Here is a 16,182-nt window from a genome sequence, read left to right as displayed (position 1 = left end):
CATAAAAAAAACCCTCATAAAAAGGTACACATAGGAACCAAATAATTCAAATCGTAAAGTCTTTTTTTAAAGAAGAACTTGAACTACATATCAACGATTAATTCCACTATTTGTTGTATCCTGGGACATCATTGTGAAAAATTTGTGAGGATCCTTAAGTTTGGACTAACACGGACTAGTAGAACCAAGGGATGGTAGTAACGTGCATTAGGACTTTTAGCCCTAGTCACTGAATCTAATGACTGCACTTTTTCAGAAGCACCACTGATTTCAATTACGCTGCATTGGGTATGTGAGGTGAGGGGTTTAGGGGCATTACAGAGCTTCCCGGGACCATTGTTAGAGAACCTGAAGTACTAAACTAGTCATACAAATTTTGCAGTGGATAGCTATTTTCCCCAATCTCCACATAAACATGTGTGCTAGGCCAAGTTTATATCAATAGGGAGAGGGGTAGATGATGTTGCCAGGCACTTCTTGCAGCCGCTTATCTCCCACGGGAAGAATGGATCGGGCATGTTAAAATCCAAAACTTATTTATTTCAACATCTGCCGTAGGGGGGACAATTGAGCTGCCCTAATATGCAGGGTTTTCCCAACTTTTATCTAATACGTATAACTAGATTTAGACCACAATGAGGTTTTCCCATGTCATGTTACAATGAAATATCACAAGATTACTGAAAGAAGTGGATCTCTTTAAAACTTTGCTCCGCAACCAAAAGCTTGGAAGCCACATGTGACTTTCAGTACCATTGGATACCGCTCTGTAGGTAGAGTTACTGTAATATACCGTAATGTCCAGGGATTTAATAGAATTACTGACACTAGAGTCTGAACTATACCATAGTAGGGATCAGGCGAAGGACATTATCATTGACTTGTGGCTCCTGGGTCAGGATCATAGAGCTTGGCACTTGAGAGTCACTGTATAACACTCGTTTGCTGCAGCACGATCACTGCGATTTTGCATTTTTCCCAGTGACTTTTTATTTTGATGTTTTATTTATTCCTATTTGCAATTGCTTGTAAATTGGCACTACTTTTTGTATCTTAGAATTTTTTTTCGATTTCGTTTTTTTTAGTAAATTGGTTAACACTATATTTCATAGCTTATTTTTCCTGAGGCTAAATATCACATTAAATATTTAAATACGGCTCTGGAACGACGATAAGCGTTACCTCTGCTATAAAAGAAGATTGGTTGGTAGGTAATGCTTCTGTAAAATCTAACTATAGGGGTTACAGAGGTTACAAAGTCTGGATTAAGACTGGGGTATGAAACGCTAATTTAAGTACATCTCCCCCATAATGTCCATAGTTCTCCATGCAAGGTACAAAATGATCTTATCCCCAGACTGCTCGGCCTCCACATCCCATGTAGCCTTCAACAGTGGGAATCAGTTGAGGATTCTTCTCTGCAAGTCTAAAGCCTTTTTATATGCACACTGCAAGTAGCAGTCCCTGAGATCTCCAGACAGCTGTCTGGCCGAGATACGTGTGTAGACTTTCTATGTATATACAGTATCTCGTCATCTGCCTGGACAAGCATTCATGCAGTGTGGCTAAACAATCTTCTCTTGAAGACCGCTTTATAAATCAAAAGCAGAGCCCTATACATGGCTAATATACTCCAGCTACTTTGTGAGACCCCTTTAACGCATGCTACATGCCATCACAATTGACATGCAACCCAGGGTCCAAAAGGGAAATCAATGGGTACCTACTGTCTGTACACGTGATAATATATCTTAAGGGCATCCTTTTATTGAAATGTGTAATAAAGCTTTGGGATGAAGAGTTTTTAAGTATGGCTTATCGCCGCACATTTCAGAGAAAGTTCACAGTAGCAGTCACATGTCTGAATGACAACTAAGAAATAGCTGGCAATTATGTTCTTCTTACAGAGGAGAGGTCTTGTGAGATGACAGCAGTGTAAACATGCAGGATGTAAAAGGCTTTTAAATATTAAATTATCACTATAGAATCTCTCATCACAACAGGAGGAAATGATTCATGGATCTCAGATTGACTGGCATAGACTTGCAAACAAATTCCATGCTGCTAGGAAACACTGTATTGATAAGGTCAACTCAACGGGTTCACAAATGCTAAATCTGGAGGAGAACTTATGTCCTATAATGTCCCCACCACCATCCCAATCTCATCCAGGACAAAGATTGTATTATATTTTTCGAGGTAACTGTAAACTTATCTGCATTTCCCCTATATTCTCTTCATTTTCTCCCTAAATTCTCCTTTTAGTTTTTGAGGAGTTAATATAATAGCTGTCTTAACAGAAAAGTGGTGACTCTTGAGTTTGTGTCAATCACCCCTTACACTATAATTATGGAAGACACAATCTCAGAATAGTTCATTGGGATAAAAATAAAACTACGTGAGACAGTATTAAGCAATATTTTGTATTGTCTTATGATATGTAGCACCTCAACGCATGCACCTAAAGTAACAACTGTATATAGGCTGGAAATGACGCACACACATTCTCAAAATTGGTTTCAGTAAAAGGCACAAAAGTACAAGACAATGTTATGCATAAGGACAAGTTCACACGTGTTAAATCGGTATTCATTACCATGAGTTAAGCTTCATACTAGGATGTATCTTTGCTGTAGAAATCTAGTGTAGGCGATCATGGAGGGGCTTACATAAAGGTGAGGTGGCCCTATAGAAAAGATTAAAATAGGGCCCCTTTTGGTGCTGGTTAACATTAACACATCCATAACCAACTGGAGCAGGAGGACTTGGTGCTTGTTTGCTTTCCAACATCCTTAGGTTAATTCACCCACCATGTTTGTAGGACCGGTAGATAGTGGGTTCCTGCACAGTTTCTCACCACCCATTAAAATAAGCGATGTAGCCAACCTGGTCTGACCCCACTCTCTCCAGGGGCCCCATAACACCCGTATGGTTGATCACTGTTGCTCTGTAAAACATCATATTGACACATATAGGTGTCTGAAAATGATGCTTTATACTGATCTCCCAACACAGAACTGTGGCATAACAGTATTTTATTTTTGCATGTTAAATGCACTTATGTCTGTATTTTATAATATGATGCCATAATAAAATATGTTTCATATATTTTATACTCCTGGATTATAATATATGATATTTTCCTGATTTACTGCGTGCGTTACAGAATAAAATTTATTTGGTGAATAGTTTCTTTCTTCAGTGAACAGCTAAAAAATTTAAAGATTGATACAAAGCATAAAATGACCAATTTTCCTTTTAGAGAGGAAATCTCCCCAGTTCCACAAGAAACAAAAAAATGGGAGTTCTGTCACTTGTCGGTTATGAAAACCTGATCCTAATCCCTTTATTATTCCAAACCAACCAAAAATCATATTACCAATTAAAAGGGAAACTTTATCTTAATGAAATAGGAACATCTGGAAGTCATAAAAAAAGGTGGGAAAGGATGTAGACATATCCACATACCAGGAATACACCTAGGAAGTTGGCCTTTTGTTGGCCACTAATTACTAATGATAACACCTATTCCTAAAGCAGCATGATCAAAGCAGCAAAGAAAAAAAAAATCATGAACATTAACATTGAAAATTAATGATGTTTGAGATGCAGCCAGAAAATGTCAACATCAATTATGGATGTGAATGTGGATTTGAACTGTTGGTGCTTAGGAGATATTGTGGTTCTCACACAGTAATTAGACGCTACAACCTGATGCGGATTTTCTATATTTCAAGAAACTAAAATAGATAAAGCAATATAACTTTAGAAAACAGAGGAAGAATTTCCGTTATGTCAGTGCTACAGACACCGCAGAGGTTCATCATGACCAGGGTGTCTTCAATGTTTCTCTACTGATAAGTGTTCATTCCATTGATGTGCGTTTACATTTACAAGATCTCTAGATCACTCCAAAATAAGTATTTATATTTATAATCTGAAATACCACAATGGAGCTGAAGAGATTCATTTTAACAATCCCTTGGACAATAATTGAGAGAATGCAGCTTTTTAATCAGGAACAACATGTTAAAGGAACACTAAACATACAAAATGCACACAAAAATGTAAATGTCCCAGCACCTTCTCTTTTCATCTCCTCCTTTCCTTCTTTCCCATTTGTCTCATATTACAATTATAAATGAGAAATATACAAAGAAATCTCTGTGTGACCCAGGACCTCAGTCATGTCCTTCTCCTCCTAACTGTCCTGTGTCTGACTATAAAACAACTGTCTGGAGCAGGAGCCTCCCCGCTCTGCCCTGTCTGCAGTAGGACAAAAAGAGTATTAAAACTTGCCCCTTTGCTAAGCCCCGCCCCTCGTCCATTCCCCAATCAAAAATGGAACAGATCAGCAGGAAACTAACCTCTCTTCTCTGCAGGCTTTGTACAGTCTGTGTTTTAGGAACATGTAGAAAAACCCGCAGACTGACAAGCAGTGGGGGTAAATATTTTTCCTGTTTATTTTTATCATTCATTTCTAGGTTTAGTTTCCTTTAATGTTAGCATTTGTGTTAAAGGATATCTGGACAACTCCTTCTATAAAGAAGGATCCAAAGGCTATAATCTAAATGGTGTGTGTCTGGCAGCCGAAATGCCCAACAATCAGCTATCGTGGAAGCGGTGGGAAGCTACGCTGTGGCAACTGCAGGAGCAATGTGGTATTACATAGCACCCATGGAAATGAATGGGCGACTAACTTATTACATTGTCAGACTAGGGTTCCTGATCAGAAACCACTTTTTTGCATTGGCTTTCCGCTTTGGCCAATAGAAGTGGAACCTGAGAAGAGGACCCCCCCCCCCTCTGTGACATCCCTATGCACTAAGGACAGACGTTGTTCTAATAAGAAAACGCCATTAACATTTTGTATGGCACTTATTTTGATCTTAAAAAAAACAAAACAAAAAAAAATAAAAATGGATTTTTCACAAACTGTATCAACATACTTGGCAACAGCAGACAAGTTTTGTCACCTCACTTAGTTTAGATCCTCAGCTCCAGTACCATTTTATGGGTTAATAGTCCATGATGTAACTTATCTTAGTGGTTATGATGACAAATTTTAAAAGTCCAACTTTTCATCTTTAAGATGATCACAACTTTAAGCAAGGTGTGTAAAGATGACAATTTCTTACCCCATATTTACATTGACGAGATGTTGCTCCATATTGGAATCGACACTGCTCATCTGCATCGTAAACCTGACCTGGAGCCACTGCAGGGTACACAAAGTCACGTTTTGGAGGTTCGTTGTCAAGACATGTTCCCCGGCCTGAACTGGTTAACACAGAATAGAATTAGGACTGATAAACTTGAGAAAATACTATACGTAGTCTTGGAAAATTAACTAAGAGAAGGTAAAATAAAATGTAACCATGTTGGATACTGGAGAAGAAAAGCTGTGTAATAAATAAGGGCCTCAGACTTTATCGCTGGAGCATGGCTTTCACAGGATTTTACCTTGTTATATAGCGCTTACATGTCCCTGTAAAGACAATCATCCAGGTGACAATCCTTTGGCCAGTTAATACTATAATCTATGTTTAGGTGTCTCTGACATTGCTAGAAAAATTGACCATCCAGACTAGGATAAACTACAATTCTCTCAAAGAATTTAGTAACTGCAAGGTGATAGGTATTTTTGCATGGTCAGTAAAGTATTAAAGAGGCTCTGTCACCACATTATAAGTGCCCTATCTTCTACATAAGGAGATTGGCGCTATAATGTAGGTGACAGCAGTGCTTTTTATTTAGAAAAACAATCTATTTTACCACGTTAGGAGCGATTTTTAGCTTTATGCTAATGAGTTTCTTAATGCCCAACTGGGCGTGTTTTTACTTTAGACCAAGTGGGCGTTGTACAGAGGAGTGTATGATGCTGACCAATCAGCATCATACACTTATCTCCATTCATTTACACTGCACAAGCGATATAGCTATATCGCTATGTGCAGCTACATACACACACTATAACATTACTGCAGTGTCCTGATAATCAATATACATTACCTCCAACCAGGACGTGATGTGTATTCAGAATCCTGACACGTCTGAATCTTTTCTGTGAGATTTCCAGCAAGGCAAACGTAATCTCGCGAGATTACGATGTAAACGAGATTACGTTTGCCTTGCTGTAATCAGCGTCATACACTCCTCTGTACAACGCCCACTTGGTCTAAAGTAAAAACACGCCCTCTTGGGCATTAAGAAACTCATTAGCATAAAGCTAAATAAATCGCTCCTAACGTGGTAAAAATTGATTGTTTTTCTAAATAAAAAGCACTGCTGTCACCTACATTATAGCGCCGATCTCCTTATGTAGGAGATAGGGCACTTACATTGTGGTGACAGGGTCTCTTTAAATAGTACTAGTATTATAGGGGCTCCCTAGTTTCAGAATCTCCTGATGTATTAGGTGTGATCACCACTAAATGAGTTCTCATGTGTGTCATGAGTCTGAGCCAGTCAGAGCCAAAGGAGTATGGGCGTTTAATCAGCAACCTGGTGCCAAGACCCCTTGTCCAATGATTATAAAACTGGAGAACCCCTAAGGTATTTTGCGGGATAAAGGGAAAAAAATTAGTTGTTTCTCTAGAAACATCACCCCTCTTGTCCATGGTCTGTGCGTGGTATTGCAGTTCAGTAATCATTCACTTAAATAGGGCGCATTTACAAAACCAGACACAGCTTAAAGTCTATGTAAACCTTTAATGGGCATTTTTTTTTAAAATAAACATGTCTATCAGTATTCAAATGAAAATACAGCATGGATCAATGTGGCCCACTTAATGTAAGAAATATAACGAGAAGTTTATGCAAGTTACACGGGCTGATCCTAGGGTGTTTACCCAAAAAGCATCACAACTGAATATATATAACCTAGAAAAAAGATGCTAAGAAACAGGAAATTTATGAAAATTAGAAAAATACTTTATTACCATACATAATACAGGACAGTAGACAATGCATAAAAGCGGAAGAATCCACAGACCAACAGTTAATAAGGGACACTGAGCGGAGTATCTACCAAATAATTATAAATTACAGATTTATATCCATGATTAGCCTTCAGAAAAAATATAAAAAGAGACCATATTTGAATATATCAATATGTTACGTAAACCCAAGAAATGTATGTGAAAGGTACGGATAGGTCATATATGGGTCATATAAATTTGCAAATGCAAATATAGCCCATAACATTGTGAAAAATGTGTCTAATGACCGCATATAAATGTAGCACTAGGCTGCATACGCACAACCCATTTGTGCAAAGTACTAGTAAACCACATGAGCGCAGGGCAATGTAAATAAACCATATATATGGTCAATGCCTAATGGATTAATAAGTGCAATAAACATACAGGTGGTCAAGTATACACTGAAGGAAAAATCAATCATATGAAAAGTAGAGGTAGCATATTTAGACAGGATATACCATACCCATGGTCAAATGCTGAAAGAGACAAAGCCAGAGTCCACCCCATCACGCGTTTCGGCACAAATGCAAATGCCTTCCCCCAGACTAAGGCATTTGCGCCGAAACGCGCGTTGGGGTTGATTGTGCGTATGCAGCTTAGTGCTACATTTATATGTGGTCATTAGACAAATCGTTTACTATGTTATGGGCTATATTTGCATTTGCAAATTTATATGACCTATCAGTACCTTTCACATACATTTCTTGGGTTTACGTAACATATTGATATATTCACATATGGTCTCTTTTTATATTTTTTCTGAAGGCTAATCATGGATACAAATCTGTAATTTAGAATTATTTGGTAGATACTCAGCTCAGTGTCCCTTTTTAACGGTTGGTCTGTGGATTCTTCCGCTTTTATGCACTGTCTACTGTCCTGTATTATGTATGGTAATAAAGTATTTTTCTATTCTTCATAATACAGTGCTGAATCATGTACCCTTCAGGTCCGTGGGACTGACTGGATCAGTGTCAGCAGGTCTGACAGGCAGGATCCACCTGTAATAACTTAGATGTCATAGATTACAGGTGGATCTTGCATGTCAGAGACACGAAGGACCCGCTGACACTGAACACGTCAGGTCCGTGAGACTGACGGATACAGGATTAAGCGAAAGATACAGCTGCTCTGTATACAGGATACAGAGCAGCTGTATCTAAAAAAGTTCAAATAATTTTTAATAAAGACTAATTTAAAAAGTTACACCAAACACACTGACTGACCTGTTTATAAAAATAAAAAAATGGCCCTCAAAGGTGTACATAGACTTTAAGGATAAGAGGAGCACCGTTAATAGAAAGAAAAATGCTGGACAACCCCTTTAATTACATTGCAAATGTAATGTTTAACTACAAAATAGTGCTATGCAAGCATTCCCAGGAGCTAAATGATTATTGCAGTAATCTAGTTAATCATACTACCCAACAGTCTGAGGGCCTCATTTATCAACACTTTCTAACAAACAAAAATTTCCCTTTTGCCCATAGCAACCAATCAGAACTCAGCTTATATTTTTTTAAACTGCTCAGAAAAGGTAAAAGATGCACTGTGATTGGTAATTGGTCTTGAGAACAGTAAAGAGTTGAAGCTCAAAAGTATGTTAGCAATTTCTGTAACTTTATTTTTTTTATTTTTTTTTTACAATGAATTAGCTCTATTTACTTGAGACTATAGAACTTTTTCAAGTCTGCATCGTATAGATGTTTCATAGATCATGTAATAAAGTCTGATTCTTGAAGGTGTTGTATAGCCACTGGGTCTTTCAGAAGAACAGAGAACAGTCTAGATGCCCACTTATCAGATTTTTATGAAGATATGTAAAGGAGTCATAAAAGTTTTTAGGCACAAATCCTAAGGCCTCATGCCCACGAGTGTGTCCGATTCACGCACGTGAAAAAGGCGCGTGAATCGGGTCCGTGTGTGGTGTTATGCATCAGTGTGCTTTGCGAGTGGCATGCGTTATTCACGAACTCACAAAGCACATCTTTTTTTCAACTGAAGTGATGCGTACATCACGCACCGAACACACATGTGCATGTGCATGTGTGTGAGGTGCGTGGTTTTCACGCATCCATTGACTTCACGCACCAATATAGGACATGCAGCATCTTTCACGCAGCGGACTCTCGCTGCGTGAAAAATCACGCATGTGTGAACGGCCACATTGAAATCAATGGGTCCGTGTGCTGTGCGTTGTTTCAACGCACAGCACACGGACGTGATTCTCGCTCGTGTGAATGGGGCCTAACTTTCTGTCCCTGTTGAAGTTGTGGGACCTGTATTTCATACACTTGTTGGCAGACATTTTGCTCGTTGTAATGTCTTTAAAAAAAATTAATAAAAAGGAAATAAAAATAAAATTAAATGAAATATGTTTCATTATTCATTGATAGTTTGCCTCTCGTCAGTTTAAAAAAAAAACATCCAATAATATACCTACACTGGCAAACGCTAAATGCCAAGTCAGAAACATTGCTGAATGGTGTCCAGAAGTTGTGGTATGTTTTCCTGTGCCATGTCATTTGTTTACTGCCAGAAAGGTGCAAGTGAGGTACACATGTCTAGACTGGGGAAAAGTAGTCTCAACATGGATCACTAAGTCACTTGCTGGAACTAAATGCTGACACTCGCTGCCCATGTAGCTGTTTAAAATAATAATTACAACAAAAATCCCAAAACAAGATTCAGATTTTTAAAATCTACTGAATCACAAAATGCTTAGTTCATTCTCTAAAATAAAAAAGGTGTTCAAAAATGTTTCCACATAAACTTGAGTTTTCTTCCTGATACCTTAACATTTGCCAAAATAAATCTTACAGAACAAACTACTTTCAACATATTAGAATCATCAGCCTCAAAATTAACCAGGCTTTGTCCTAAAGTCAACTGTATTCTTGGCATATTAATATTTTTTTAGATAGATTCCCGAGAACCACATAAGCATTTTTTTTGTGAAAAGATGTAGAAAGATCAATCTTTTCTTCTTAGGCTCTGATCACATCTGCATTGGAGGCTCTGTCCATCACAGATTCCGTCAAATTTGATGGAAAAAATGAGGGCGCTATTTACTCCAGTAAAGCAGCGAACACCATGATGAAACCCGACAAACCCATTATAAGGCAATGGGAGTCAGTTAGGCGCCGTAGGTGTTCATCGTAAGATGGATCATTCACAGCTTGAATTCCGTTTTTCTGCTCCTATGACGGAACAGAAAAATGTAATTCACAATGAAGATGCCATAAAGAGCGTGTCATCAAAATTATCATTTTTCAATGATGTCATAAATAAAAAAATTTACGTGAGAGTTATTTTCTTGAATTCACCCATTGTATTCCTCCTGAATGCCATCTTTTTTTAAGGGGCTGTCTCATGAAGACAACTCATTTTCATATGCCTTAATAGGGCATATGGAGGTCACAGATGGGGTCCCCTGCTTGGGATCCTCTCTACTAGACCTAGAAAATATCTGCTCTCACTTTTGTAGACCCAGTCAGTCCATGTATAACATGTAGGCCATTCCTTTTAATGGTCAGCATTTAATACTACACTTCCCCTACAGCAGCCACTGGAGGGGAAATGCAAGACCATTGGCCTGGCTGTTTTCTGACATATTTCACATTGGTTATCTGCGCGATTTGACAATAATAGCAAGCAAGAGAATTAAACAAGGAGAAGGGAGTGTATAGGGATTAGAAATTCCCATTGCAAAACACTGTGGTATAATGTAATATGTAAAATGTAATACTATGTATGTGAAATAATGTCAAATGAAATACTATGACGTGTAATAATTTTTGTCAATTATACAGACTATAAGCTCTATTCACACTGGCATTGCTTTCTACATTATTTTATTCATCCATCATTTTTTTCTTTTAAAAAAAAAAATCAGGCTCTTCTGATTTTGGTGGGATATTTCTGAGGGCATCAGTCAGCCTCCATTCTCTAAGGTTCTCGTCATTTTTGATAAGCAGAATAGTGCAGTTTCCTACACTGTTCTACCCAGAAAAAATAAAACCTGACAGATCCCGTTAAAACCAATTGGATTAGTTAAGGTCTGTTATGGTTCCATTTCAATCCGTTAAAAATTGACCAGACGTGGAAGTCTTAACACAAGTGACCCAAGAATATTATTCTATAGTAGTGAACAGTTCTATGAAATTACAATTTCTAGTCCAGCCATGTGAATTAAGATTGATAAGAGTTAAAAAATAAATAAATACAGAAAGCAAACAGTACTCACTCTAGAAAGCTGGTGATGTATTCCCTGCTACATGCCGACCAGGAGAAAGGGTTTGTGTTTGACGTAATGTGAGCTGCCATTAACTTTGCTGCTTCGTGACCTTTGGTCCCACATGAGTTTCCAATTCCATCATGATTCATGCCAAAACTGGAACATATGAGGAAAAGAACATGTGGAGATAAGCTGGTGTACTGTATGAAAATATCTGACTAAAACCATATAAAACGAGCCTCACCTACCCACTATCTAAGGCCTCATGCACACGACCGTAAAAACTCCCGTTATTACGGGTCGTAATTACGACCCGTAATAACGGGCTCATAGACTTCTATTGGCCACGGGTACCTTCCCGTTTTCTCACGGGAAGGTGCCCGTGCCGTTGAAAAAGATAGAACATGTCCTATTTCAGGCCGTAATAACGGCACGGACAGTCCATAGAAGTCTATGGAGCTCCCGTAATGACGGGTGGCTACATGTGTGCACCCGTCATTACGGCAGCGTTGCTAAGCGACGTCAGTAAATAGTCACTGTCCAGGGAGCTGAAAGAGTTAACTGATCGGCAGGAACTCTTTCAGCACCCAGGACAGTGACTACCGATCAGAATAAAGAGCAACCTGTAAAAAATAAAAATAAAAGACGTTCATACTTACCGAGACCTTCCTGCTTCCTCCAGTCCGGTCTCCTGGCCGTTGCCTTGGTGACGCGTCCCTCTCGACATCCGGCCCGACGTCCTGGCCGTCCCTGGATGACGTTTCAGCCCATGTGACCGCTGCAGCCAATCACAGGTCAATCACAGGCTGCAGCGGTCACATGGACTGCCGCGTCATCCAGGGATGTCGGGCTGGATGTGAAGAGAGGGACGCGTCACCAAGACAACGGCCGGGTAAGTATGAATTTCTTTAACTTTTATTACAGAAAGGGCTGTCCCTTCTCTCTATCCTGCACTGATAGAGAGAAGGGGCTGCCGATTAGTGCAGTGCTATTTTGCCGCCAAAAACGTGCCCGTAAATACGGGTGGAATACGGGTGACACCGGACCCATATTTACAGGCACGGGTCCGTAAATACTGGTGCAAAACGGGTCGAATACGTGTGACACCGGACCCGTATTTACGCCAGTATTTACGGGTGGGAAAAAATACGGTCGTGTGCATGAGGCCTAACACCTTTAGATTTCAGGTTCTTAAAGCGTACCTTACCTTTCAGGTGACTTTTCAGAATAAGCTGTCATGTGTGTGTACATGAGGAATAACTCTCTCACTAATTCTCAGTTTTCTAAACTAGCCTAAGTGCTATCATGACTTCTATACATAGCACACATAGAAGAGAAGAATCCTGCTCTCTTATCTCTATGCGGTCAGTGGAGTTTCCTTCGCAGATTCCGCCAAAAATCCTGTACAAAAACCCCGATTATGCAGCACTGTCCGGGAAAATGCCGGAAACCCGACAAAGTCAATGGGTTTCCTTTGGGCGTCATTGGTGTCCGTGTTGTGGTGGACCCGACGCGTCCATTATTTAATTTTTTCTGTTCTTATGGCGGAAAAAAAATCCCTGAAATAACGACGCAGATATGAACAGAGATTACATGCAGTGGATTAAAACTCGTAAAGACGTAGTCACATAATAGAGCTGTACACAATTGTAACCAATCTAGACAAATCTTTAAGCTTTATTGAATTAAAACCGGAAAACCCAAGACTCTGGTCTGTCTGACACAGCCCTGATGGACAATTTAACATCTAATTACTGATAACAAACCAGTTTCACATGCTATAGACATGTCTCTGGATTACAGTGTTGGACTAGGGTTCCTTGGGTCCACCAAAAGAAGTGATCCTGAGGGCCACCCTCTATCTATACAGAAAATGTGCACATCCACTGGATCGTAAATCTTGTTGTCATTGTATACACAGGAGATATCAGCAATAAGGTCAAATAGGTTAATTGTGAATAATCCTATAAGAAAAAAACCCTAGTGGTAAGTGTTTGGTACCGAATGGTGGGTCTTCTGTTAAACGTTTGGGGCCCATTATTGTGTAAGAGCCTGTGCCCACCGGGTAGTTAGCCAGACACGGCTGGATAATTAGAGGTAACGGAGTGCCAGGGAGACTTAAAGAGGCTCTGTCACCAGATTATAAATGCCCTATCTCCTACATAATCTGATCGGCGCTATATCATTTTTGACCAAGTTATAAACCATTTTAGATTTATGCTGATTCGTTTCTTAATAGACAACTGGGCGTGTTTTTACTTTTTACCAAGTGGGCAATGTGAAGAGTAGTGTATGACGCTGACCAATCAGCGTCATACACTTCTCATTGTTCCAGCCCAGCGTGATTGTGCAGTGAAAGAAGCTGGGCTGGAACAATGAGAAGTGTATGACGCTGATTGGTCACGGATTGGTCAGCGTCATATACTTCTCTACACAACGCCCAGTTGGTAAAAAGTAAATACACGCCCAGTTGTCTATTAAGAAACAAATTAGCATAAATCTGAAATGGTTCATAACTTGGTCAAAAATGATAGTTTTTTCAAATAAAAACAACTGTTATCTATATTACATGGCCGATCAGATTATGCAGGAGACGGGACACTTATATTCTGGTGACACAGCCTCTTTAAGTGAAGGAAGGGGCAGGTCACTCTAGTTGACTGAAACAAAAGTGGCCACATAAGAGCTAATATGGTTTACATTGGTAGTTGTCAGACGGCTACTTCCTGTTCTACAAAGGGCAGAAATATGATTAAAGGGGTTGTCCACGACCGGACAACTGATGACCTATCCACCAGATAGGTCATCGGTATATGATCGGTGCGGTTACGACACCCGGACCCCGCACGGATCAGCTGTTCCGGCTGCCTTCGGGCGCCGGATGTTTTTAACGGTATGCAGTAGTTGGAGTCGGAAGCAGATGGCTCCGACAACCGTTTAGCAGTCGTTCTGCAGAACTGCAGCTCTGCTCCTTTTCACTTGGACTGCAAGGAAAAGTTCTGCAGAACGACCGCTATGCAGTTGGATAGGTCATCAGTTGTCCGGTCGTGGACAACCCATTTAAGAACAGATAACTGAGCATATAAAGGAAAGATAGTACAAAGGATTTTAGGGGCACAGTGAAGAATTTATTTTTGGATGAAGAAATATAATAAAGTGTTTACAAGTAAACTGAAAAAATGATATTCTGTTAATTTTACTATTGACAGATTATAAATAAATAATCCAGGCAGTGGACAGAACAGATTATGATTAACATTCAAAGCTTGATAATTTAACTTTACCAGACAAAACAGAAAACTCTAGTCATAACATCCTGTCACTCCTCCATACCAAGAAGGTAGACAGCTATAGATATTTAAGACGCAATACAGATTTTATCTATGTGCCCACATCAGTAATTCCTACAGCAAACGTGTAATTATCAAGGGGTCTACCACATCCTCTTGTGGGTCCAGACTGTCATGTCATGGTGTACTCTGATCGCTACTGTAGTAGGAACAACTATCTGTCTGTGACATATGCAGTATGCGGCATTTAACTCAAATACAGGTGTCAGTGATAAATTCCACAAAAATACCAAGATCAAGGTAGACATACTTGACATCCTTTCAACTAACCATAAAATTTAAGAAAGATATAGATAGAAAGATAGATAACTTTGTCCATATAGTGTAAAGCAACTACTACATATTACAATCATAATAAACGTATAAACATACACTTACTGTATATACCCACACACGTATGCAATAGACACGTATACAATCGCAGTTTGCTGCAGTGATGTGCATAGAATACATTCCCTCACATTATCGCAGTTATCCGACTCACAGACTAATTTCCCAATATTACTCACACTATGGATATTTCCATAGAACGACAAGTTAACCTATTAATATGTATTTGTCGTGTAGGAGGAAACCAAAGAACCCATTAATAGAATTAATAGAAATACATGGAGACCATATGAACTCCATGAGGTGTTCCCATTGTCCGATCAAAATTCAGGACCCCAGCACTTCATTGCAACAATGCTAACCACCGAGCAACCTCCAGAGGCCTCCTGAGGGCTTGGTGTCCTGAGAACCTATATTTAAAAAATGTTGTGCCTTTTCTACCCGAAGCAACGCACTCTTGTTCATGGGCTGTGTCTAGCATGTCAGCTCAGCTTTATACATTTCAATGGGGTGAACATCAATACCAGACACAGTCTATAGATAAAAATAATGCCGTTTCTGAGAGAAAAAAAACCTAAATAAATAACCTTTTTCTAATCTCAGGATGCTCCCTTTAATCTCTTGTCATGACAGGAAGAGACCAATTAATCACAACGAGCAGGTCAGGGGAAGATCGAGAGGAGCCACCCATTGGACACATCTCCTCGAGCCCGGCACATGATGTAACTTAAATACGGGAGACTTTTTGCATACGTCTATGCTGCATGGCCCAGTCACTAACTTATTCTGCCCTCAAATAGGACAGAATGAATTTAGTGACAGTTTCCTTCAAATTGTCAATTACATTACCGTAAAACTTTAGAAAAAATACCTCTACTCTAATGTGGGCTCATGACCAGCAGGCACACGCCTTGTATGTCTTGTAAGCATTTGGAGAACACATATTTCACCAGGAGGCACAACAATATTATTACATTAATTACAGCAGTTTGGCTTATTAGTACATGACGTAGTTAAAAGTCTTCTCCTTAACCGGCTTTACCCATAAAAGAGGTGATTTACCAACAGACAGAAGCAACAGGTATTTATTTCTCTTTAATCGCCCTAAATCTTATTTTTGTCAAATATTGAAAGATTTGTATGTGAATTCCCTACAGGCTTGCCCTAATCCTCCACCACCTTTGACCTTATTTCAACCACAGGCTAACCTCATTTACTTCCATATCAGTAAATCTCATCATTTATTTTAACCACACTCTGGACAATGGAAGCGAGACTAAAT

The 16,182-nt window shown here is 39.3% G+C and overlaps 1 protein-coding gene across 2 annotated transcripts in view; it reads right to left on the bottom strand.

The window, feature by feature from the left end:
- ADAMTS6 (ADAM metallopeptidase with thrombospondin type 1 motif 6) overlaps positions 1 to 16,182 on the bottom strand; it is a 280,546-nt gene that overhangs the window by 93,964 nt on the left and 170,400 nt on the right. For both annotated transcript variants that reach the window (XM_075839116.1, XM_075839124.1), the window contains exons 10-11: positions 11,230 to 11,376; positions 5,139 to 5,280 (exon numbers count right to left, since the gene is read on the bottom strand). In XM_075839116.1, the coding sequence (XP_075695231.1) occupies positions 5,139 to 5,280; positions 11,230 to 11,376 (289 nt within the window). The remainder of the gene's footprint in view (positions 1 to 5,138; positions 5,281 to 11,229; positions 11,377 to 16,182) is intronic.

Source organism: Rhinoderma darwinii, chromosome 1, assembly GCF_050947455.1.
Source record: "Rhinoderma darwinii isolate aRhiDar2 chromosome 1, aRhiDar2.hap1, whole genome shotgun sequence".
Lineage (NCBI taxonomy): Eukaryota > Metazoa > Chordata > Amphibia > Anura > Rhinodermatidae > Rhinoderma > Rhinoderma darwinii.
Note: the sequence above shows the minus strand (reverse complement) of the source record. Positions and strands in the feature narration are given on the sequence as shown.